The sequence below is a fragment of the Lepidothrix coronata genome, unplaced genomic scaffold (genome assembly GCF_001604755.1).
Source record: "Lepidothrix coronata isolate B3197 unplaced genomic scaffold, Lepidothrix_coronata-1.0 Scaffold66, whole genome shotgun sequence".
Lineage (NCBI taxonomy): Eukaryota > Metazoa > Chordata > Aves > Passeriformes > Pipridae > Lepidothrix > Lepidothrix coronata.
The window spans coordinates 4703303-4729903 of record NW_016690246.1 but is presented as its reverse complement, the minus strand read 5'-3'; the positions used below and the strand labels follow the sequence as shown (position 1 = coordinate 4729903).

General features: G+C 43.3%; 1 protein-coding gene across 1 annotated transcript; it reads right to left on the bottom strand.

The window, feature by feature from the left end:
* Nucleotides 1-3739: 3739 nt before the first annotated feature.
* PIM3 (Pim-3 proto-oncogene, serine/threonine kinase) lies at nucleotides 3740-8624 on the bottom strand. Its single transcript, XM_017818252.1, has 6 exons — nucleotides 8241-8624; nucleotides 7807-7916; nucleotides 7594-7644; nucleotides 6916-7279; nucleotides 5479-5655; nucleotides 3740-5324 (listed from the first exon to the last, which is right to left on the bottom strand). The coding sequence occupies exons 1-6, from the start codon at nucleotides 8320-8322 to the stop codon at nucleotides 5140-5142; spliced, it is 969 nt and encodes a 322-aa protein (XP_017673741.1). The 5' UTR covers nucleotides 8323-8624; the 3' UTR covers nucleotides 3740-5139.
* Between the last annotated feature and the right edge of the window lie 17977 nt (nucleotides 8625-26601).

The following is a 26601-nucleotide window of genomic DNA, read 5'->3' as shown; positions in this document are numbered from 1 at the left end:
GTAAGCATAATGTTTCCGTAGGCAAGTAATTTCCTTCATAGCATTTTAAGGAAAAGGAAATCCTAGCATTTGAGGTATAAACACACCGATTTTATCACATATTTAGAAACCACTTAACATTTCTTAAAACTTGAGTGTGCCGAGCTGTATTACAAATATTAGATTATGAGCAGTAAAGGATACAAAGACTGAATACCTTTTAAATTTATTGGACCAGAAGGGGTGGGATTGCAAGCAAAGAAAATGTCAGTAAGAATTTAATGAATGTATGTTACTGCTCCTCATTTTGCCTTGAGTTCTGGAGTTCTCTAGAATCACTTCTCTTCAGCAAAAAAAAAGAACTGGTGTGTCTCTATGCCCACATATTTTGTGATCACATAAATTCACCAGTTATGAGACAAACTCTCTCTGACATTATTTAGGTATTCTGTCTAATACAGATTTAAAGTCATTTTTAGTTGCGTGGATCTGTGGCCTGCTTATCACTTTGTTCAGCAGTTCTGCAATATAACCAAAGCTTAATGTGTCTCTGGTAAGTCCATTTCCTGAAGGAACACCTTAGGCAAAAACATATTAAATTTTTAAATCACAGATAACCACAAAATTAAGTAATTGCAAATTTACAAGCAGAGAAAATTTCGGTACAATATCAAAAACCGTATTACAATGAAACTAAAATACCACCATCTTGACTTCTGCTGCCAATTGTAGCATTACTGCTGTTAGTAGTAAAAATTCCGCTAATAATAGGCTGATAGGGCCACAATGTTCTGTTATCTAGTTACACCACTGAGAATTATTGCCCATCTGTATGTCAGAAGAAAAGTGCTTCTCATTGTGACTGAAATGAAGTGGAAGAATGAAGGCTAATATGCTCTCAAATGCTCGTGCCAAGAGTCATGTAGGTGACTAGGGGAACACTAGGCAGGTTACCGCTGTAACAGCAGATGCAGAGTTGACAGCCTTTTGAATTCATACTTCCCTCTCCCCTTTTTATTGAAAAGTTATTTTCATATCTGTAGTAATTTTTTTTTTTTCATTTTTTAGTGGTATCTTTTCAAACATTGTGGTATATTTAAGTATTAGCCATACTCACCAATATCTAAAAATATCAGCCAGCAGTGCTTTAACGTCTCCCCAATTTATGCATCATTATTTTTGGAAGATGTACTTTAATTTCACCAACAGAGGTCAGTAAACCACTGAGAGACAACCATAAGTGTTTGGTGAGAACACACCCTCGTCAATCTTTCTAACATCCTTCTGATAGTTTTGTTCAAAGGGCTCTTGTTTGCCTGCTTCAGTAAATATAAGCTTAGTTAAAAGCTTATATTTTTTTCCAAAAAGGAAAAAAAAAAAGCGAGTGTATGCTTATGCATGCAGGAGAATGACCTTTATTATGGATATCAATGACAAAACCCAATACATTGTTAAAGATCTTTCTGCATTAAAATGTATTAAAATCTCTCTTATAAAGTCAGTGGCATACATATGATCATTAGTAAATCAATTTTTCATGGTTAAAACAGGTTCTGATTTAAATGGTAGTGTTTTGAATGACCTGCTGAATTTTACTTTTCAAGCCCTGTGCTGTTGAAAACCAACCTAGTGAGGAGAGTATGAAGAGGAGGATCCCAGAGAAACATTTAATGCACAGGAGAAACCAAGAGCTGTCACCAACTTGCTCATTTTGGCAGAAACACTCAGCTAATGGAACCATATTAACACATCATTTTCCAACTTTCAACTGCAACGAAAAGCTATTTTTAAAAATCATTACTTTCGGTATATGGTGTTTCAGCCACATGGCTTCTATTAGTGTACAGGGGAGTTTCACAACGAAAGCTGCCCGTGCAGTACTGAAAGTGCACCTTTTATGTTGAGCTAATCCCAGAGGGGAGTCAGCACTCATGCCCGTGTCCTTTTGACCTTTATCCTTTTAATGCATTTTGCCTCAGTAGCAAAAGGTGAAAACCTAGTTTTTATGTTTCAAAACAGACCATTTCAACAGTGATTCTCTGTGAAGCTAAGGAAAGTAACATCGGCTCCTGTGGAAATGTTGAAAGTCCCTAGCTCAGCAATCAACAATAGCTTTAACAAACGTGGTTTTAGAATAGCTTTTCTGGTAGCCCTTTGAAGCTCACCCGTGTGGCCTCACTGCCATCTCTCTCTACAGCTGTGAACATGTGAAGCCATTGGAGTGGAAGATGTTAATTACTGTCAGCTACTGGAATTTCTCCAGGGACCACTTGTGGTTAGAAATGTGTTTCCCTAAAGAACTGCAGTAGGCACTGGGATCATCTCTCCTGTAGTGTACCTGAATCCTCCCCTCTTAAGCAAAAGAAATCTCTCATTTCCAAGCAAAACTCAAAATATTCACTTTTAAGCATTCTTCTCTTAGGACATTGTGTGATTTTCCTAAGTAATCTTAACCATAGAATCTTTTACTTCTATGAATAGAGCTCCAATAGGGTTCTTCACGTATGTGGGAGTTTCTCAGGGACTAGGTTGAACATATGTACAGATTTTCATTAAAAACTGGAGAAGCAAGTCTAAAACAAAAAAGGAACAAAAGCAGAAAACATAGTAAACAAATTGATGGACATAACTGTGGTTAGGTTTTTTTCCCCCCCAAATAGAGTAATTTGAACTTTTTTATGCCAAGTCAAAGCTATGCACCTTCCCTCCATGTCATCAGATAACTGCACAGACCATAAATGATCTTTTTCCTTCAGCTTTACCTCCTGCTATTTATGGGCATTTTGAGTCTGAACTACTTAGCATCAGGAGCTTGATGTGATGTCAGCGAGATATTCCCCACAGGGAACCAAAATAATAGCAGATGAGCTAGCAGAAAGATCCCCAGAAAGGGAAATAACATAAACCCCACAGATGCTAAGCCTAGCCCTTTATCTGACAACTACACAGCACCTTTAAGCACGAACACATCCTTAAATATACCTTGTGGTAAATATCCCTCTGTGGTAGTTAAATCTAGTAATCGCTACCACCCCCACAAAAAGACCAAGTCAGGTCAGTCTCTGGCTGCAGAGACACCAGGATGAACTCGATAATCTGCAGGACTTGACTCCCACTGTGCTAAGACAAATGCTGAGGACATTTCTCTTGCTCTTTGCTATAGATGAGAAGAGCACATACTCCCCTGTACTTTATCAAGTGACACAGCAGTCTTTTCAGATAATCTAAGGGGGTTGAAGGAAAACAAGTCGCCTTGCTCTCCAAGAATGCTGTCCCTTTCCTGTAAAGGCACAGGAAGTCCTCATCCACCCCCAGGAAGAAGGGGTAAGGAGGAAGAAGGAAACTGAATGTAAGGGAAAGTAAACACGTCAACTGTGAAAACAGCAACCACCAGTAGCTATAGAAATCTTTCCTTGTTATACTCGAAGACACTGGTATTTCAGTTATTCAGTTAAAAGTCCCACAATTACAGGCCTATTCCCTTTAATGTAGGCCATTAGTGCTGTTCTATTGTACTCCTTCTTCAGTCCAAAATCAAGTACAGTAATCAAGGAGTAGATACAGTCCAGACGAGGGATTGCTTAATTCTCCTAAAACAATCACTGCGCAATGGCATAGTCCACATACCTACTCAGGGTCAGCTGCTGCACACCTTTAACAGAGTAAGATGGTACCAGCGTGTTTGAGATAATAGAGTGTGTTCCCCAGCTACCATCAAGAGTAACTGGATAGTTAAGATAAAAGCACACAAACACAGAACTGTTATATACAAAAAGTTTAATTGAAATACCTGTATAAAAAATATGATCTCCATACATTTCACACTGTTAAACAGAAGAAAAAAATCCAAATCCAAGCTGCATAAATGCAACCAGATCACAGAAACACAGCTATTAAAATAAATTAAGGTTTATGACTCTGCCACTCTACCTTCCAGAGCCAATGCACGGAGACTGTACAATGTCAATAATTTAAAACCCTTCCAAACAGCATTACTTTACATTTCTGGTACAATAATACCAGACAAAAGGCATACTGACTAACTTTAGAAAGTCATTCTATTTCCCTTAAATTAAACTTTGTACAACAATTTCCCATCTTCCAACAAAAAACTGATAAGGTCAGAACTTTATTTTTATTTTTAACAAAAAGTTAACAGGAATGCAGAAAAAAAGTGCCATGGGCAAACCACTAGAATTCCCATGGAGAGAAGGAGGGGAAAGCACAGTGTTGAATACTTCTAACCAAATAAATTAACCAAATAAATAGCCACAGCTGAAAACTGTGGGAGGTCTTCTAAATTCCAAACAATAAATAGTTGTATAGTACATGGGAAAAACCAAGTTTACATAAACACATTATACAGGTATGGAAAAAAAAAAAAAGTAAAAGTCCTTGAATATTGCATTGATTGTGCATTCATCATGCCCATACATACTTTAAGACTCGCAGGGTGACAAAAGGCCAGGGGGAGTTGAGAAAGGGGCTTCTCATGCCCAATGGTAGAGATGATAAAAGGAAACATGAATAAATGTTTCTGACAAAGAAGCCGATATACCTGTTCATATTTCTGTGCAGGCTATAGGAAATATTTTGAGCAGCAGAGGTGGGTTCGATTTGGAAAGGGCGGGGGGGGCAGAGTGAAATGTCTGTGTTCAAGTATTCCATCACCAGTGGATGGGACTACTTCATTCAATCACCGAACAGGTTCTCCAATGCATCATAGGAGCTGCTTCCTCCAGCACTGAGTCTAAAGGGAGCAAATTCCTATAATGAACTGGATCTTCTTTGGACATAGACAGCTCAAAAAGAAAGTCCCACTGAAGCAGCTTTCAAAAAGGCACTCAAAAGCAAATAAAATCTAGTCCAGGCTCTATGAGAGCAAAAAAGTTTACCATGTATTCAAGAGGTCACTGCTTTCTTAATAAGGTCAGTCTTTGACTAAGTACTGGCCTGCAACTCCCAAACATCAGCGTTTCCAAAGGAAATCTCTCATTCCAAAGCAGAAACCAGCAAAGGGGGAAAATAAAATCAAGTCCCTCAGACAAAGATTCAACTACAGAATAATGAATGCATTTTTCTAGCCCCTCCTATGTATTGGCAGCAGCACTGTGGTCTTTCTGCTTGTAGCTCCCCTCCCAGTGCGAGGTCCTTCGTATTTCACAGACTCTCATTACTTGAACTTGTGCTAGATACATCAGTATCAAGGGTCCGTAGCCTTATGTCACAGTCCTCAGACTTCACTACTTCAGATTTGTGCATCCATTGATGGTCAAAAATTTGCTCAAGTGTTGGTCTGTCTGAAGGCCTCAGTGAAAGGCACCATTTGATCAGCTGTTGACATTCTGTACCAAAAAAAAAGAAAGCTACGTTAGACTAGGAAAGTAAAAAAAAAGACAATCCCAAGCAATAAAAATCCACCCGTACAAGCTCAAATGTACAGGACTATTTAAAAAACCCAAAAACCAAAAAAAACCACTTGACCCCTATAGAACTCACCAGGTGAAATTCTTCTCCTGAAGTATAATCGTCCCCTCAAGATTTCTTCATCTTGCTCAAAAGGGATGTCTCCACAAACCATATCATACAGCAGAACTCCCAGAGACCATACTGTTGCTGACCGCCCATGGTATCTGTGGTATCTGATCCACTCTGGAGGGCTGTACACTCTCGTTCCTGAAAGCAAAAAAAAAAAAAATAGAGTAAAGGTTTAAAGTGCTTCCCCGTTGTTCAGCTCCTTCTGGTAGGCCTAAATTAAATTCATAAATTTGACATTTGGGAATTGAAAAGAAAAAAAAAAAAAAGAAACTTTCAATTTTTTACAGGCCAAAGCCATTAGCGGTGTAATTTCAGGTCATCTGCAGGGTTACACCATCAACAGACTTGGCCCATCCGGTTGTGCTATTTCGTTGCAAGGAATAACACAGCCCCATCAGCTGACTGTTTACTGAGGCAAGCTCCCTTTCACTGACCACGTGGCGTCTGCACCATCACACCAAAAATAGACACAAAAGGACAAAGGGGGTTGGCGGGGAGGAGGAGAGGGCGACAAGAAGGTGAAACTCAGGTCTGCTCGCATTACATGGAGCTAATCTGCTTTATCCAATTCCACAGGGCAGTAAACAAAATAGGCCCGCTTACGATTTCTGTGTTTTTAAGGCCCCCCTCGGGCTTCTATGCGGCAGTTTTTCCCAACCCGCCTCCCCACCCTTCCCCTCCCTCCGGTGCCCGCGGGCTCCTTGGATACCAAACAAAACGGGGAATTCGTGATGCCGAGGGTCACGTGCGGCAGGGCTTCGGGTTTCACAACAAACAGATGTGAGTGCGGCAGCTGGGGGCGGGGGAAACGGGGGGAGCGAGGCCCCGTTACATCAGTCACACTCCAAGGACTAGGGCAAATGCTCTCTCTGGTCACACACACTGGCTTATGTTTAGCTTTCCCACCCCTAAAGCATCGACCCCGGCCCTGAAATCTACATCAAGTCATTTTGAGGGAGCACACTTATCCCCATCGCTTTAAAATCTGCAATGCGGGATTTCCAGGACACTGCCGGAATGGGAAGGGGAGGTACCGCTCCGAGTTAAAAAAAGCACCGCATATAAAAACTGCATATCCACACATGGAAACATCCGACACTGGCAAAGCCTCCATGTAAACAGATCGCCCTCTAGGAAAAAAAACCGCTTTTTCCAAGACAGGGAAACAGAAACTGCTGCGTCACTGCAAGGAATCGCTTTTTTCCTACGCAACTGAACACCCCTAAGCTGCTTCGGGTCCACAAGTTTCCGTTACCGGTAGACCTGATATGAACCCCCGTGTCAGGGACACTGCTCGCTGCTGCCAGGCACCGGGAACGTTCTAAGCGGCGGTTCTAGGGCGGGCATCACCCCAGAAGGGGAGTAGGGGTCTGCCCTCGGCATAGGGAGGACACGTACCGTCGAAGTCGGTATAGACTGTGTCCTTGAGGAGGGCTCCCGAGCCGAAGTCGATGAGCTTCAGCTCGCCTGTGCGGAGGTCAACCAGCAGGTTCTCGTCCTTGATGTCCCGGTGCACCACGCCGCAGCCGTAGCAGTGGCGCACCGCCTCCAGCACCTGCCGGAAGAAGCCGCGGGCCGTCTCCTCGTCCAGAGCGCCCTTCTCCGTGATGAAGTCGAACAGGTCCTTCACCAGCTCGGGCCGCTCCATGATGATCAGATAGCCGTCGGGCCGCTCGTACCAGTCCAGCAGCTTGATGACCCCTCTGAAGCCGGAGCCCACCTTCTTCAGGAGGACGATCTCCAGGGGCACCATGACGCCGCTCTGAGCAGAGAGAGGGGGGGCGCGGGTCAGCGGGGGGGCGGCGCGCCCCGGGGCGCCCCCTCGCCGAGGGGAGGGAGGTGGGGAGGGGCAGGAGGGAGGAGGGCGTGCATGGCGGGGAAGGAGGGCGCGGCCGACGGGCCCCCCTCCGCGGCTGCCGCAGTCCGAGGGGCGGGCGCGGCGCTGCGGCGGCGAACCCCCGCCAAATTCCCTCCCGACGCAGAGGCCGCGCCAGCGGGGCGGGCCCCGCCACCCACACAATGGCCCCGCCGCGGCGGAGCCCCGCGGCACCCCCGGAGTCCCCCCCGGCTACTTACAATCGTGCCCCACTCGGTCACCCGCTCCTTCACCACATGCTTCACGGCAACCTGCAGAGCGGGGAGAAAGGAGGCGCCGTGAGCGGCGGGGCGGGCTCAGTCTGCGCTCCGCCGCCGAAGGGCCGGGCCGGCCGCGCCCGCCGCTTCCCGCGCCCGCAGATTCCCGCGCCGCGATCCCGCCCGCCACCCCCGCCCGGGCGCCCCGCTCCTCACCGGCAGCCCGTCGGCGATCCTGCTCCCCGCATACACGGTGCCGAAGCCCCCGCTGCCCAGTACGGAGCCCACCTGGTAGACTTTATCAAACGGCTCCTTCTCCACTTTCACTGGGGAAACGAGAGGGAAACACCCGCGTCAGTGTCCGCAGCCGTGCTGCGCCCGAAATTAAAAAAAAAAAAAAAAAAAAAAAAAAAAAAAAAAAGCCCACAAATGCTATGCCCAGCGGACGCGTACTCTGCGCACTGCCCTGATTCTGACCAAGGCTTTTTTTTTAACATATTGTCTTCTTCAATTAAGAAAAAAAAAATAGAAAATAAAAGCCCCAAATGCAGCTCCAGGGGCTGCGAGATTCCGGCCCCGGCACCCCGGTAACGCGGGGCCGACCCGCGCCCACGGGCGCGGCTCTGGCAGGGGACACCCCAGCCCCGTACCTGGCTGGAGGATCTTCACAGGCAAGTGGTCCATACTGGGGCTGCAGATGTGCGCCAGCGAGCCGAACTTGGAGAGCAACATCTTTCGAGTGGGGGAAAACGGCGAGTCCCCGGCGATGGCTCCGCCGGCGTCCTCCCGGCTCAGCGCTTGGCGCGGCTCTCCTCGCTCCGGAGCCGGCGGAGGGCGGCGGGCCGCCGATATCTTCTGCGCAGCTCCTTCTTCGGTCGGGAGCGGGCACCGACAGAGTCCTGGGCGGGGGGGTCCCCGCCGGCAGCGATCCAGGCGCCGGTCGCACCAAGTCCTCGGGAAAAACGCAGTCAGCGAGCGCGCCGCTCCCGCGCTCCCTCTTCCACCCGGCGAGAGCCGCTCGGGGCGCAGGCAGGCGCAGCCAGAAGTAGAGCCCTCCCCGGAGGCAGGCGAGTCCAGGGGGTGCGGGGCCGCGCGTGGAGCCCGCCCCTGCGGGGGCCGCGGTAGCAGGAGCGGGCTGGGCGCCGCAGTAGAGCCGTGGCGGGCGCAGGACCGACCGCGCCGCCGCCGAACTGCCCGCGCGCTTCTGAGCCGGCGGCGCCGCCGAGCCGCCTCTTAACTCCCAATATTTTGGTGCGGGCACAGTGCGGCGAGCGCGCCAAGGATATCCCTCCGCGGGGGAGGGGAGGGGGGGAACACCTCTCCCCACCGCCCCCACCGCCCCCTCCCCTCCGCGCCGGGGCGCCCGCGGGGCGGCGGCCGCGACTGCAGCGTCCCGTACCCGCCCCACCGCGCGGGCGGGCGCGGGGAGGGCGGGGGGCTGGGAACTACTTGTTTGTAGTAAGCGGCGCGCAGAGTTACACCCTGTCTGAGAGGGAACGCATCACACATTAGCGGCGGAAAAAAAAAAAAAAAGAGGACGGGGCGGGGGGAGATCCTTCGGCGTGCGTTAGCGCCGCGCGCGGCCAATCGCCGCGCGCCCTTTCAAAGGGCTCCCGGTGCGGCCAATGGGGAGCGCCCTCATTTGCATGCGGCGGCGCGCGGCCGGGCGGTGGCAGGGCGGGAATGCCGCGAATGCCGCGGCGCCGAGCCCGCCCCGCCCCGCCCTGGGCTGCGGGAAGGGCGCTGCGAGCCGAGCCGGGCTGGGCAGGACTGCCGCGGCCGGGGCCGCGCGGGGGCGGGACGCCAATAGAGCCGGGGCGCGGTGGCTCCGCGGAGCTGGCCTGTAGTGTGCGTAGCCAGGCGCGGCGGTTCAGCCAGCCGATGCTCCCCAGTTAGCACGCGGCGCTCCCCCGCCCTCCGCGGCGGTTTCCCCTCCCCGGCGCTGCCCCCTCGGCTCGGCGCAGCCCGGCGCCGTGCCAGCGCGGGGGGACGCCGGCGCCTGCCCTCCGTGCCTGCCTCCGTCAGTCACCTCCCCTGTGCGGAAGCCCCGCGGGGCCGGTGCGGCGCGACGGCGGGCGCCGCAGCTCCGGCGGCGCGACTCGGCTCGGAGTAGCTCAGGGCTTCTCTCCGCTCCCCGTCCCGACGAGGCGCCGCGTCGGGAGAGGGCACGGAGCTGCTCCACTTCCCGGCGCTGCCGTCTCCGTCCTGCCCGCCCCGCCCCGCAGGGGGCGCTGGATCAACAGGAATGGCGGCGCGGGCGCGTCTCGCCGGCGGGGCTCGCGGGAGTCCCCGCGCCCGGTCCCGTAACGGCGGTCGGGCCCCCGCCGCCGCTGGGGGAGACCGAGGCAGTTGGGGGAGCCCAGGGGAAGAGGGAAGCCCGGGGGCATCCGGAGGATCTTGGCGAGCGTCTGTCCAGCAAAGCCGTGGGCCACTGCTTTAGATATTGAGTGCGGTCCTGGGCGGGCAACAATATCTTAATCTCCAGTAGCTACTGAGAGCCCGGCCCAGACGCGAGTGAGCGCAGGGAAGGCGCTCAGCCGGGGAGCACCACGACGTCTGCAGACAGCCCCCGGCACCGCCACCCCTGTCACACACCGCGGGCCAGGTGCACAACAGGAAAAAAATGCAGATATCGGTGCTTCACGGGGATCCCCATCGTGAGGGTGTTTTTGGACAAGCACTTGGCAGCCCTTCCCACCCTGAGCCTTGCAGTTGGCATTGCCTGATAATAGTAGTGCTGTAATCTCAGGCAGTCGTACCCATAAACAAAGCAAGGACTTCTAGGGAGAGGTAATTTCTTTTATTAGATTAGACCAGCTGATGTAAAGGTCAAGTTTTCAGGCGCGATTTCAACCCTTCATGTCCCAGAATGTAGTTTTTGAAGCTGGATCAGTTGGACTATGAAAGGTACCACCCCTCTTGCGGACCATGGCATTTGCAAAGGCTCCAAAAAAAATCATGGAGTTTATTGAGCAGCTGAAGAATTCAGGAGCTTTCATGTTTATGAATTAATTTTTTTTCTTAAAGCTAATGATTTGGATTTATCAGATAAAGCAATAAGAAAGCTGCTTTTTTTTATATATTATTATTTTTATTTGCATTACATATCCTGCCTTTTGGCTGTCTCAAATCACATTAAATAAGTTTTTAGCAAATTTCTCCCGGTAGTGGTATAGGCATGCTATACTTATGTTTAATTGCTGCTGAAATGTAAACTACAAAGAGTAGATTTCGTGATCTCACAGTACATGTTCCAGGCTTCTTTTAAAATATTTAGCTGTACAGCCTTTTGCTGTAACCCTTGTCAGTGGCTTGTTATGAGTATTGTTTTAAATGGAGAGGAAGTATTTCTCACTTCCAAAATGAAATCTCAAGTTATTGAAATAGAAAATATTTTTAAGTAGAGAGAACTGGCATGAAATATTAATATGTGCAAGTGCTAATTATTTAGGGAATTAACACTGCAAGTTGATATTAATTACTACTTTTTTACATGGCAAAACATGAAAAATCATGCATATATCCTAGTGTGCAAATGTAAAAACACTGAGCCTTTTCATTCCAACTATATTTGGAATATCTTAAATCAATCTTTGTGTTGCCAATCTGTAGTAAATCAGTCATACACTTGCCTTGAACCCGTTCAGGAAAATGATACAGTTCCCTCGAAATCCTGTTGAGTTTAAGCTACATCTTCTTCAGCTGTGTCAGCTGTAAAATTTTGAGTCAAAAGAATATGGCATACTTTTACACATCTACATTTGTAGCAAAATGCTAATTAAAAATTCCGTGATCAATTCTGGCATTGATGTAACTCCCAATCTCATTTGTATTTTCGTAACAGTGTAAAAGGGAGTTTATTACGCATCTAACATTAAATAAAACAAGGTAGTTACTGTAAAAAAAAAAGTGATAGGGGGGTATTTGTTCTTCATCCACTTAATTTTGGCAGACAGACATTTAACTTGTATACAGCTACAAGCATTTTGGTTTGACAGAATTACAGATGGATCCCAGACATGGAATTTACCCTGTCTTTACACATAAGCCTTTCATGGGTTTGTGGTGCTCCTTTGATCTGACTTGGAACATGCAGTTCAGTGGTTCCAAACAATTATAGTTGCAGAAATATTTTATAAACTAGTTTTGGCCATTTTAGCAGTGGCTTTGCAACTATAAATGGAAAATCATTCATGGGTAGGATGCCAGTTTGCTGTAGAATTAAAGTTGATAAGAATATTGGTATTCCTAGGTCCCTCAACCTCCTTATATGTCAAAGCTCCTAGCTAGCTTAATAACCCTTTGCTCGATTCTCTTCAGTCTCTCTTTTATTTGGCAAGAGAACAAACTGAACACAGTCACAGATGTGACTTCATATGTGCTGAATAGAGGGCAATAATCGTGTCCCTTGACCTGCTGTCTGTGGTCTTGCTAATGCACTCCAAAATGTGGTTACTCTTCATTACAACAAGCACACGCTGCTGACTTTGTTGGTTTGTGGTCCACTGAGTCCTCTTGCAGAACCGTTAGTTCCAGCCTGCACTTCTCCATAACCGTATCCTGTCCCAGATGCAGAACCTTTGCATTTATCTTTTTGGAACTTCAATTCCCCTGATTTGGCATCACCTTGTACTTCCAAAGGGTCTCATCATGCAAGTCACAGATGAAAACTTTAAATAATATCAGCCTGTGTTTTGATCCCAGGAAATACCCCTTGGAATCGCTGGCAAATTGGACATGAAACAGTTATTATCTACCCCTTGAGGCCTGTGATCTGATCAGTTTTTAACCAGCCTTGTAGTCCACCTCTATCTGGATGCTGAAACACCATATCAAAGGCCTGACTAAAGAAAAGAGGAACAACATCTACTCTAACCTCACCCAGAGAGCCTGGTAATGTAGTTGTAGAAGGCAGAGTAGCTAAGCACAGTTTGCCCTTGGGAAATTCAAGATGGCTGTTCTCAATAACATTTTTGTTGTTGTGGAAATGGAAATGATTTCCATGAGTACTTGCTCCATAGTTTTCTCAGCAACTGAGAGAAGGTTGATCAGCCATTCATCACCCAGATATTCCTTATTGCAATTTTCTAAGACAGACGTAACATTTTTGCAGTTACTCCTCAGATCACTGTGACCTTTCACAAGGGAGAGAGTGCCCTTCCAATGACTTTTGCTGGCACACTTAGTACTCTCAAATGTATCCTGTCCAATCCCATGGACTTGTGTGACATTTCTAGCTTGTTTAATTAGACCCTGACTTGTTCCTTCTACTTGACATGGAACTCTGGGAGGCCTGCAGGCAGACTGTGCTGGTAGATACTGAGACAAAGTGAGTACATGTGTGCTGTGTCACAAGGTCACCCGCTGCATTCAGCAGGGGGCCTAGATTTTACTCAGTCTCTCATTTTACTGCGAAAGTGTCCTTACCCATGATGTCCTTCATCAATTTTAACTGCACGGAAGTACTGGCCCTCTAATTCCATCCCTGTGCACCTGGCCAATGCTCCTGTATTCCTTCTCATCATGTGCACACTTCCACTGGTCCCATATTCTTCCTTTCTGTTGTTGAGCTCAGTCATATACACACTGCACTGCTAAGGAAGGCTCCTGCTGTAGCTGCTTATTTGCTTGCAAATTAGGATGTATAACAGATATGTCTGACTCTGCTAGATCAGTTGTTAGGACACTTCTTTCAGCAACTTCAGTGTTTTTCTTTTGACCAGTGTGTCTTATGAAGCCACAACCTCTCTTTATTTCTTTCCATTTAAGAACACACTGCTAGAATTAAGAATGGTTAGAGATTCATAGGATCATAGAATATGCTCAGTTGGAAGGGACCGATCAGGATCATTGAGTCCAGCTCTTGACCCTGCACAAGACACCCCAAGAGTCATACCGTGTGTCTGAGAGCGTTATCCAAATGCTTCTTGAACTCTGTCAGGCCCCAGCCTGGTGCTGTGGCTGCTTCCCTGGGGAGCCTGTTGCATTGCTCAACCACCCTCTGGGTGAAAAACGCTTTTCTGATATCCAGCCTAAACTTCCCCTGACTCAGCTTCATGGCGTTTCCTTGAGTCCTGTCATGGGTCACAAGAGTGAAGAGATCAGTACCTGCCCCTCCACTTCTCATCATGGGGAAGTTGTAGACTGCAATGAGGTCTCCCTTCAGTCTCCTCTTCTCCAGGCTGAACAGACCAACTGACCTCAGCCACTCCTAGTACCCTTTCCTCTCCAGACCCTTCACCATCCTTATTGCCCTCCTTTGGATGCTCTCGAATAGCTTAGTATCTTTTTTATACTGTGGTGCCCAAAACTGCACACAGTACTTGATGTGAGGCCGCCCCAGTGCAGAGCAGAGCAAGACAATCACTTCTGTCCGCCAGCTGGTGATTCTGTGCCTGATGCCCCCCAGGACATGGTTGGCCCTCCTGGTTGGCCCTCCTGGCTGCCAGGGCACTGCTGACTCATTCAGCAGAAAGATGTTGACATCTCTATCAGTAATTGACCTTACATTTCCACATATGGCACAATCTTTCCTCTTTATAATTCAAAGTACTGAGTGTGTTCAGTCAAAGTTGACTCTTACCACTAAGCATTAGTGAGACCAATACTGAGGTACTGTTAAAAGAAGTTGAAAAACTGAAGAGGCTTTCAAGGAGAATACAAGGTTTAGGACCAATGTCTTAAAAAATGAAGCTCTAGTAACTCAGTCTATTTTGTTTATTTGATAGAAGGTTAAGCAGTAACCTCTTACCATCACAGTCTAGAAGTATCTACAATTTTTTTTTTTCTTTCCCAACCTGGTATTTTCTAGCTCTGTAAGTCACACAGGAGGTTTCCCAGCCTGGGAACTGAGAGAAAGCAACAAACTGTAGGAGTAAAGTACAGGCAGGTAACAGAGGCTTACTGTGGATGTAGCTCTCTGTTAATTGAAGGCTTAGTGTTGAAAGTGGATTTAAAATAAGAAGATATGCTCATGTGTAAAAAGAACTTACAGATTTCATGCAGAATTTGCATTAGATACCATGACATTGTATCAAGGGAAGTCAGACTGGAAAGTCTCTGAGTCGTTAATATTTATGACTCCAAAAGCATGGCTCTGCACAGAACTGAGTTCTCAGGACCTCATCTTCCACTGTTATGCAGGTGGCACATTGTGTTCAGTAGAGAGATTGCACAATTTCAGCAGCTGTTTTCCCTGTTTCAAAAAGTGTATTAAAGAACTAAAGTGGGATCATGGAAGGGTAACGAGAATAAATGAGGATATGGAAAAAACTCTTGTTTGAAAAATTAGACCTTTTTTCACTTTGGAGGGAAGATCAAGAAAGAGGGCACAGTAAAATAATGGTCTAAGTACAGTAGATCAGATGACTGTGTTCTCTCTCATTTAACATAAGCTGAGGAACATCAAGCAGAATTAAAAGGTAACTTTCAAAACTGATAAAAAAAACCCAACCTGTAATTACCTCTACATATAAAACTTGTAATTAGGGCATGGAACTCACTGCCAAGTCACAAAGGCCAAGAATGTAACAAGATTAAAAAGAGTATTGTATTTTTAGTGATAACAAGAATATTCAGAGTTATAATTGGAGGATAAAAATAGCAGAAGGGCTATTAAGTCTCAAGTTTCAATGTGGAAACCAACTTTGTCTTGTGGAATGAGTTGATACTGCCATTGGCAAATCAATGAATAAAGAATGTCAGTGAGGAGTAATAAATATGGTCCACCTCTGCCTGCTCTGGAGTCTTTGTACAGTCAGCCAAAGCAGTAGAGTAGTTTGTATAACAAGGCAATTCTTAATAAAGCCCTGTATTTTCTGCTTTAATTGTGTTTGTGTCGGTAGTGTTATATTTAAACTGTTGCAATGATGTGAAAAATTGATCTCAGTGTTTTGTTCAATGGGATAGTCTGGATAAGTGTTTTTCAAACTATAATCTATGCATTGGTGGAAATAATAAGACATTACAAAGTGTTCAGTGATTTTTGTGTTTGCCCGCAGGCACCAAATAAAATCAAGGAGGGAAAAAAGAGAAGTAATTAAAAAAAAATTAAGGTTTACTTATATTTGTTTTTTCATAAAATTATCAAGTGGCAAAATGAATAGGTGAATACATAATCCTTACATTAAAATTAGAGAAACACTGGAACAGATGATCTCTACGGATTTTGTGTAGAAATTTAGAGGGAAATTGACAGTATGGGATGAAGTCAAAAATACAAAAAAGTATTGGTTTTGTGACTGTGTTTGAGTTTTACAGAAATGTTAGAGTACAGATGGAACTGGATACTGTTCTACTTTCCCTTTTCAAAATTCTTGTATGAAAATTTTGAAATGTGAAGATATAAAAGCCCTATCTGAGTTGTCACCATCAGAGCTATAAGATTTAGATAATTCCATTGTATCTCTGACGTGACCCAAAAGGAGCTGTGCTCCCAGTAAAATAATTCAGTAATTTGTTAATAATTACAACAGATTAATTCATTACAACAGATAGTGGCAGTACTAATGTGTCTTTCTATATTTGAGAATGGATGGAAGAGTTTCATTGGTTTTCAATAATTATAATGATAATAATAATAATAAAATTGCTCAAGACTTGCAAAAAGAGACAATAAACAGAGCTCTTGCAAAAGAGGCAATATACAGAGCTGTGAACTCTTCACTTGATCTTTCTTGAATCTTGACACTAAATTTAATCCCAAACATAATACCAACATTGTAAACCAAAATATTATATTTATATGGTCCTATGCTACTAATTTCTACTCGATACAGAGAGATATTTCTAATTTTAAAAGCAAGAGGGGTAATTTAAAAGAGACTGAATAGATGGTTTGTGGGGGAGTTAAATCAAAACTGTTCTAATAGTACAGTAGTTGTAACATGAACATAATGGAATAAGTTCACATTTTAAGTGCAGTAGAAGGATGCACTTTGGAACAACACTTAAAGTTTTCAACCAGTTTTATAACTATGTAAGTTCCTAATTAAGGCTTGATGAGCCAAAATTCAACAGAGAAAAGCATTCAGACCTTTCCTACTATCTCAGTGTCACTTTATGTGTGCTTCCACCTCCACTTTCTCCGCTTCAGCTTCTCAACCACTCTGTAATGAGAAAAATACCACAGAGTTACTGTAATCACTGAAATAAGATCTGTCCTTTGAACCACATACAGGAGGGAACCACCAGATTACTTTGTATGGGTGTGCCCCAGTTTTCTGACTACTGGTGTTCCTGGTCTTTTGCTAATCTAAAAGGATGTAATTATTAACCAGCAAAAACTCCAGTCCTGCATGCACATCCCACGTGTAGTCCTCTGCAGAACTCCCACTCGTGGCTGCTAGTGTTGTTAGTATCAGACCCAGAACAGCATCATTAACAAGCTGAACTGGTGTGTGTGCCTTTGTACAAAGGATCATAAATACTGTGTTAGTATGTGTAATTGATGACACAAGTTCAGGTGGAGGAGAAGCTTATATATTGAGTACATTTTTCTGGACGCATAGTTACTCTTGTCAGAATAGGCTGCCCTTTCTATTTTTTGAAGTCAGATTATGAGAAGAATAATTCTATTTCGCATATACAAAACCACTTATACCTGGTTGGTTAATGTACTGTTAAAATAATAAAACAAATTGATGGGAAGGAATGAGTATCCCTAAATGATCTTTGATCTAGGCTCAGCTGAATGTACTCCAACATTTGTACTATAATTAAAAACACAGTGGCTGTCCTTGCTCAATGTTTTATTCATAGATAACTAAAGTATGTACCCTAAACTGCATATGACTGTGTGATCAAAGGACACTTTACTGTGTAAAGTACTACTACTGTCAGTAGTAGTATACTAACTTTATGATAATAATATTTCATTTTCTATTATGTTTCTGTGGACTTCACAAAGAATATTGTAGTTTATGTTATGTTAATCAGTGTCTTATATTTTTTAATTGTTTCCTAAATGTTAAAATTTAGCAAAAAATATACTACAATGCTATTACACTTTCTGAAAGGGTGATTTCACTCATATTTCAAGATAGTAAGTCTCTTATGCCTGATCTAAGACGTGTCTGCAGAAAACCAAGAAAAGGTAACACAATTGGACAACAAAAGCTGGGACATACAAGAGAGTAGGTCTATCCTGGTTGAAGAAAAACATATATTTGAGGTTTTTTGATGGTTGCTTTTGACCAGCTCTTGGTACCACTGTGGACATTCATCAGAAATGTCTTTATGTCTAAAGAGGCACCTGATAGAGTTTGGCAGAGGGCAATTACATGCACTTGTGAATGAAGCTTTGTCTGTAGTGAAAGTACTAAAGTACTGTGGCCTTACAAAAGAAGGGAAGATCTATGTCCTAGACTTTTGGCGCTAAGAGGCACAGCTGTAGCTACTGAGGAAGGTCTTCTACTTACCGGGCTAATGGTAGTCTGAGTGTATCCAGCCTCTGAAACAAGGACTGTGTAATTTTCAGCACAAGATTCCATGGACACAAAAATGGAGTCCTCTAATAACTTTTTATTTATCTTAGGTATGTTCAACAGTAAAGTGATTCTTGAGGGTAGACAATGTTAATTATTCTTGAGCCTTGAGAATTTAAATTCCAAATGAAATCACAATTAAGTCATTCCGTGTCCCTCCTGGTTAGGGTAGTCTTGTGTGATGGAGGAATACTGGACTCCAAATCCTGGTCCAGAAATAATTTCTGTATTTATTCTACAAAAGGACACTGGTATACTAGGATATAAAATGTGTATTTCAAGTGAGGTGAAAAAGAACAAAGTTGTCTTCGTTTAAGACAGATACAGAAAAAAAAGGTATTGAAGGAGCTGGTATCAGTGTTGAACATGCTGCTAAAAATATGCTTTAACTGGTACTGAAGTAGAAGCTATATATAATTACTGCTTTGATGGAGCAGGAAACTGTGAAAGACTGAGTGGCATGACTACAAGAAAGTGAGTAGAAAAGCCAAAGCTGTATCCAGCTCTGCTTAGGCCAGGGAATGGTGACTAGGACTCTTTTCCTGGATGACACTTGAAAAGGAAACGGACAACAAGCACCACTCTCTCTATTCCACAAGTAGCAGGGGCAGCTAACAGCACTCTGCTTCTGAAGACTTTGGTTATGATACTGAGTCTGACAATATTTCGTAGTTCAGGATCTGTATTTAAAATACATGTGAGAAAGCCTGCATAGGCAGTTCTATTTAAGGTCAGCGACTGAGGTATCTAGTACTTTCACTGACAACTGTGGCCTCCATTACTGTGTAGAGTTTGGGTTATCTCCTCACATGGAAAACCTCTGTGTCTTTCACTCTTTTTACTCTTACTTCACTCAGAAGTGCTAATATGTTGTTTTAGGTGAGCTAGCAGTGAACTACACCATTTTGAGTAAATCGTTCCAGATAAATGCGACAACTTGAAGTAACACTTCAAGGAGATATCAACCATGCTTCCGGAGAGGCAACCAACAGAAAAGTACACAACTGTATACTGCCCTCTTATAAATTTAGGCCCTATAAATACAAACTAGAATAAGCTGCCCAGGGAAGTGGTTGATCATCATCCCTGGAGGTATTTTAAAAGGTATGTAGATATGGCATTTAGGGACATGGTTTAGTGGTGGACTTGGCAGTGCTTGGCAGTTTATTAGTGGACTCCTTGATCTTAAGGGTCTTTTCCAACCTAAATGATTCTATGATACTATGAATGGAAGTGATATTTGATGGGGTTAAATAATACACATTAGCAATTCCCAATTTAATTGATAGTCCTGTTGCAGCTGTACTACTAGTTTGCCTTGCATCATAAGATTTCTACCTTTGAAGCACTGGCAAAGAAAATTTCAAAAAGTAAAATGAAAAGCCAATTTGGAGTCTTCAAAATGTGTTGAAATTCTTGAGGATCCAGAGGAGTCATTATTTGGGAATGCTTGGTAGAAAGTAACCTAGGCCCTTGGGTTTTTTTGTGATTATTTTAATTGCTTGTCTTCAACATCATCCTTAGCTAATATTGGAAAAGGAAATATATATCACCATTATTTTATGGTACAAAGGCACACTTAGCTTTGTTCCAAATATAAATAGAAACTTGCTGAACACCTCTGCCTTTTCCCACATGATTAACAATTTTGTTATGTGCCTTTTTTGATGTAATTTATATACTTGCTAACTCTGTAACAACATTGACAACAATTAGGATTTCTTTTACTCACAATTTTTATCAAAAATCAGTTTTGTCCTTATTAAATACAGATTCTTTCTGCCTATAGTTTTAATTTCCCCCATTACCTAGTTTTCTTAACATATGTTTTACATTTTTTGATTCCATTTTTAATTACTGTTTTTTGCCATCTCTCTGCAGGGAAATTGGGTATATCTATATTACTAATACTTAAAAAAAGAAAAATGTGAAAAACTTAATAATAAATTCCTACATTTTGAAAATGTGTGAAATACATGGGCTGAAGGTAGTGTCTCTGAATTTTAAATCTAAACTTTCATAATTACTAATGTATCCTGTAGTCAAAAAGAAGAGAATGAGTCAATGTTGAGTTGCTTGCCATACAACTGCTTTTCATGCTGTTTCATAGAAGATGAAATTTCTGGTGAAAAAGAAAATTTAAATTCATTATATGAATGTTGAAGTCTATGTTTAGGTGTGTAAGAAGTACCTGTCTGAGAGCACTTGCAGACTTGAGCCACCAGATTAAAGTCCAATATTTATTACTTCCCTAGTCTTGTGCCTTGCCTCTGAGAAGACCACTGCCACCCTTGGGACAAAGGTGCACTTGATGTGTCTGTGACAATTTTTAGGTCTGATCATCAAGATAAAGCAATCTTTAGGCTGAATCATTGTAGCTGAGATTTTCCTGAAGAACAATAAATCTTGTGTTATAAAAAGTATAATTTAGTTATAGTTTCTTTAAATTCTGTGCAAGTAAAAAGAGGCAAATTATAGTTCTGCCAGACCACCTCTACTAATTCCCAAGAGAAGCTGTGTTATGTCTGCTGTCATTTATTGTCATATTATTATTGACACTTTTGTGTTTATTCCCACAGTGCTTCACAAGGATTTCAGGCCCAGTGCTAACTTCTCAAATCATGGATTTTCTCCACTGAACTAAAAAGGATTTCCATTGCTATCAGAGAGATTTAAATAAGACTGTTGCAGACGCATCTATGCAATTGTGGTCTTGCTGTCCTATCATTTCTAATGATTCCCATTGCATACTTTGTTTTGTTGGAGCAAATGGGCCTTTTTTCACTCCTTTATGCTCAGGGAAAAGAGATAATGAAACAAAGATTATCAGCCTTGAGGATCATAGATCTAAAAAAATAGACTTAACTGAGTGCAGTCAAATATCTTGTACTTAGTTTCATTTTTAATTTCACTTGTCAAATTATATTTTACTGCTTGCATATCTTTTTTTGTTTGTTTGTCTTTGGTGTGTGGGTACATAGTTATCCATATTACCAAACTTTGCCCTTTGACAGGAAGTAATAATCAGTGTAAGGATTAAAGAACAAATGCAATTCATTGCCTGTTCTGGTTTCAGAATTACACATTGCAGATTACAGAATATGATAACTGTGGTGGCTTGAAAAAGTCTTGTGTGGTGTCTGGAAAACCCATCTCACACTGGGTTGAGATGTGGGAGGGGGGCTTGAACTTGGGAATTGGATTTTGGGGCTCTCAAACCATGACAGTAACACACTGGGTTCTGCTGTACAACATGATACAAGTTGGCATGATATGCTTTAAGAGTGTGATAAGAAATCACAGAACACACTAGAAGTGAATGGAAAACCTTTCTTCTTAGACTAGTTGTCACTGTAATGAGTCTTTTCTTAACTTCAGACTTCTAAATGCCATAATAGTGTTAGTAACAATGAATGCCATACCAACTCAAGGGGCAAAACACCTTTCATAATGTGTGAAGGAACAAACAATGTCTGATACACTTATGGTTAAACTCTACCACTTAATGTGCAGCAACAGGCAAAATATTGCTTACTGCTTCCTTCATACAAAAACAAGATGGCAGAAATCTGGTATTCAAAATTCATTATGTATGCCTTCAGTATGTCTTCATACTCTAGCAAGAGGACCATTATATTCTGCTTGGCCAAGGGGCTGCTACAGACTATACCTACTACTTCAGCAAATTGCAAATGTTAATTTATTAAGTTGCCTTTCATTCTGAAGGTTCCTGGTGTGCCTGCTCTTATACCAGTGGTGAAGAGTTGCATCAGCAGCTTCATCAGCAAATAGGATACCTCTCCTCTAACCTCTCTGAAGATATCTGAAGCAGAACAGTTGAAGTTAAAGCTACTGTGGTCCAGCCCTCCATTGTTGGCTGTATATTTTTAGTTTCACCTTTGTGCTGACACTCATACTTGTCTAACTGGGAGGTGATCTCAGAAATTCATCTTTTCACCTTTTGTTGAAATCCTGTGGTGGGTTGACCCTGGCTGAGTGCCAGATGCTCATGAAAAACTGCTCTGTCACTTCCCCTCCTGAACTGGACAGGGAAAAGAAAATATAATGAAAGGCTCATGGGTCGAGATAAGGATAGGGAGAGGTCACTCACCGATTACTCTCATGGGCAAAACTCGGCTTGGGGAAGTTAATTTATTACCAATCAAATCGGAGTAGGATAATGAGAAAATTACAATTAAATCTTAAAACATCTTCCTCCCACCCCTTCTTAGCAGGCTTGACTTTACTCCTGAGTTCTCCATCTTCTCCCCACCAAAGCAGTGTAGCGGGATGGGGAATGAGGACTGTGGTCAGTTCATCACACGTTGTCTCTATGACTCCTTCCTCCTCAGATGGAGGACTCCTCACATTCTTTCCCTGCTCCAGAATGAAGTCTCTGGAATGGGAGACAGTTCTCCACAAACTTCTCCAATGTCAGTCCTTCTCACAGGCTGTTGTTCTTTATGAACTGCTCCAGTGTGGGTCCTTTCCATGGGGTGTAGTCCTTCAGGAACAGGCTGCTACATCATGGGTCCCCTGGAGGGTCACAAGTCTTGCCAGAAAACCTGTTCCAGCATGGGCTTCTTTGTCCATGGGTCTACAGGTCTTATCAGGAGTCTGCTCCAGCATGGTATTCCCACAGGGTTGCAGCTTCCTTTGAGTGTCCACCTGCTCCAGTGTGTGGTCCCCCAGGAACTGCAGGTGGATCTTTGCTCCAGTGTGGAACTCCATGGGCTGCAGGGGCACAGTTGCCTCACCATGGTCTTCACCATGGGCTGCAGGGGAACCTCAGCTCTGGTGCCTAAAGCACCTCCTCCCCCTTCTTCTTCACTGACCCTGGTGTCTGCAGGGCTCTTTCTCTCCCATATTCTCACTCTCCTCTCTGGCTGCAACTGCTGCTGTGCAGCTTCCCTGCTGCTTCTCAACTGCGCCCAGAGGCGCTGTCACTGATGGTCTCAGCCTTGGCCAGCAGCGGGTCCATTCTGGGAGGTGGTTGGTATTGGCTCCATCTGACATGGGGAAAGATTCTAGTAGCTTCTCACAGAAGCCAATCCTGTAGCCTCCATTCCAACTACCAAAATCTTGCCACACAAAGCCAATGCTTTGTTGAGTCATGATAGCAGCCATTGTTCCTTTTGCTCTTTCCTACCCAGTTCTCTCTGCCTTTCCTCATCAAGACTTATCTTTCTAGAAAACAGATTCTTCAGTGACCAGTCCCATGGATGATATGTGGAGTATTATGCAGCTCTGAGACTTTGAAGTATGTGATAGCTAACTATTTAGGGGTTGCACTTCTTTATTTATTGCAACTACTTCACCAATGTTTTGTCAGTAGCCATATTAAAAGTTGTCCCACGTGGAAATGTCTGAAGGCTTCAAATATTTATTGTGTCACGAAGTATTTCTTCTGGGTTATCAAATATGGAGGAATTTGAAGCAATATGGATGAATTTCCTGTGGAATCAGAAAGGTAGTGTATCCCATCCTTCACTGTGGAACAGCTTTCAGTTCTCTTCTTCTGTGAGAGAACAATCTAAACACCCTGTTCAGATGCCACAAATTAGTAGGAGGAAATCTGTTTGTCCAAACGTCAAATTCCAACAACACTGCAACATTCAGTTCCCAGGTTTTGTAATTGTACAGAAGCCCATGTGCTCTGCTAAGTGGATAGAAACCAATAAGCAAAAGTGTCAGAAAGAGCCACTGAACATAAAAATCCTTCTCCTGTTCTGCCTGTCACCTCACTGGAGGAACTGGGACAGACTATGGTTAGTTAACCACAATGAGTATTGTGTTAGTTATGACTAGGAGCCTGGGAGAAATAATGTTTGGCTCACTATGAGCTTGGGCAGGGAGGGAAATCTATTTCTCTAAGTGTCATTTAATTTTGCTCTCTTTTTTTTTTCAATACCTGCATCAGAGCTTGAAACTTGTCTTATCAGACAATTTAAGTAAAAACTGAGTTATATTGGTTTGTCTGTGACATTATGGTTGCAGGTATGCTCTACAAATAGCTGTTGCAACTGAAGATAACCTACTATAACTTTCTAGGTGCATATTTTTACCTTCTGTTATAGTTTATCTTATCCTTGACTTCAAGTGGAAGTTTCCATGAGCTCTTTCTACTTTCTCCTGAAAAAATAAGTTAATTCAGATAATTTTTTAACAACGTGATGGGGTTTGGCTGATATGGCTTGAGCAAGCTAGGAAGCACTTTGCCCAGTTTAGAGCAGAAGAATTAGTAAAGGAGTGCTGTCATGGAAGACCGTTGATGCTGTTCTGCTAATGATACCTGCATTTCATAAAGCAAAGGAATTTCCACTCTACCAACAGGAGACGGACTCTGTCCATTGCTACAGCCTGCCATTTTGCAGAACTGCACATGTAGCAATCTCCAGCAGCACTGTGATGATGGAAAACTGGGAACCATTGGCTGCCACAGGGTATATCTGTTCTCATTCCTGGCTCTGTAGTATCAGTCATGTCTACCTATGCTGGTTGAAGAACTTACTGCTTCTCTTCTGAATGCAACTAGCCTGTAGATCTGTGAGTATTCCCTAACCTATTTCAGGTGAAAGGGTTAGCAAGGCCTGCTATTTAAATCTTTTAAGGCAAATTACCTGTCTTGACAGAAGTAGGTTAGGGACTCCTTATGTGTGTACATCTGGAAGTGGCAGCCTGTGACTCTGCACAACTAGATTATGGAATTCAGACTGCTATCTTCTGTGGCTAGACTACATCCAGTACAAAAAGTAAGCTTATTTAGAGTAACTTTTAATATTTTGACAAATTTATAGATATGTTTTCTTTCCTCCTTTCAAGTTAGTTACACTTCACTTAGCAGCATGTTCTGAGTTGTATTTCATTCTTTGTCTCCCTAGGCCTCTTTGGAGATAGAAGACATGATCATATCTCTAAGTTACAGATTACTGGAGGCTGTGAGAATGTATAGAAGTTATATATGCTATACTTGTCCAATTCATGTACTCTCCCCTAGGCACCTGCTAATAGCTACTGGTGGAAATTGCATACTAGGTTAAAGAGATCTTTATTTTTACCTGTTATGGCTGTTCTTATGGTTTATTTTTATGTGACACCAGCAAGACAGCAGCTATTCTGTGATTTGGCAGCTTGTCATTCAGTATGGAGATACTTTTCAGTTTTCTGTCCATGTACAGTCAAGAAGAGGGAGAAGTTCAAGAAATCTAAATGTGAAGAAATATATTTGGCCTTTCCATTTATAGAGGATGCATAAAGCAGCAAGAAAGAAAGGAAGAACAGTGAAATAGAGGATACAATGAAGAGCTAGGGTAGATGCTTTTCACTGATAAAGAGCAAAAAACTAATCTGTTACTATGGCAAGACATGAACTGAGGAAGGGAAGCAGTTAGCGCTGTGGCAAACTACAATAAAATCTATCCAAAATGTGTACATAGCACTTTAAGAACAAATAAAGAGAGTAAATTCTGAAAGTTATTTTTGAAACTTTTAAAATTTTTAGAAAATAAAAGCATTAAAGAAATGCATTTTTTGAATATTGTGAGTTCTCGTTTATAGGGCAGTGTTTTCATTGATGCACGAATTCACCTGTTCAAAATGCTTCAGTCATCAAATCATGGAACTCAGAATTGCAGTGTTTGTGTGTATGTGTGTGTGCATGTGTACATTTGTGGTTTGGGTGAAACTTGTATTTTTTCATTTGAATCAGACAAAGGTGGGGTCAGGGTGTTTTCTTTCAGGCATTTATTTATCATAGCGTACAGTTTGCTTTGTTGTTCAAATAGTATGTGACTCCACCCTCTCCCATTATTGCCAAGCAAGGATACAAGGCTGCTTTAGAGAGTTTCTGTGTTAATGCTATTGAAGTCTGGTATCAAGTTGCTTTCTAATACTTTTAGGAGCAAGACTGTGGAGGGAAAATGGTAAGCATTGTGTCATGACTGCAAAAATCAGTCTCTTCGGAAGGAAACATGATATTAAAAGAAAATTCTTATACTACCCAGTTCCTTTTTTATTGGAAATAAATTGTCCTCCCTTTCACTTCAGTCCAAACTTCCTGTGTAGTTGGCCTGTGTACGTCCGGGATTGCAACTCCTGTGTTTAAGAATATGCAGGTTTGATCTCCTGAAAGTATTTCAAAGGAATATGCAGAGGGTAAGTGTAAATATACCTTCATCTCCCCCACAGACAGGCTACAAGATGTGGTTGCCCATGGTAGAAGGAAATAGTGCTTTATGCTAAAGGTTTCACAACTCACACCTAGTGTCTCCAATGCAAATGTAGAGCTCCAGGAAGCAATCTGGTTCCTTCTATCTCAGTACTCCCTGCAGGGTAATGCAACTCTACTGTCTTTAGTGTAGAATAGTTGCTGCAGCCAAGGGTAAATTCAAGAAAATTATGGGTGAAAAGGAAAATAAACCCTGTTAACTAATTCTGTATATGAAACTGGGTCGTGAGCCCATACAAATTTGTTTTGCTTGGACCTGTTCTATTATAGCCTTTCTAGATTTCTACAAGTCCTAAAATA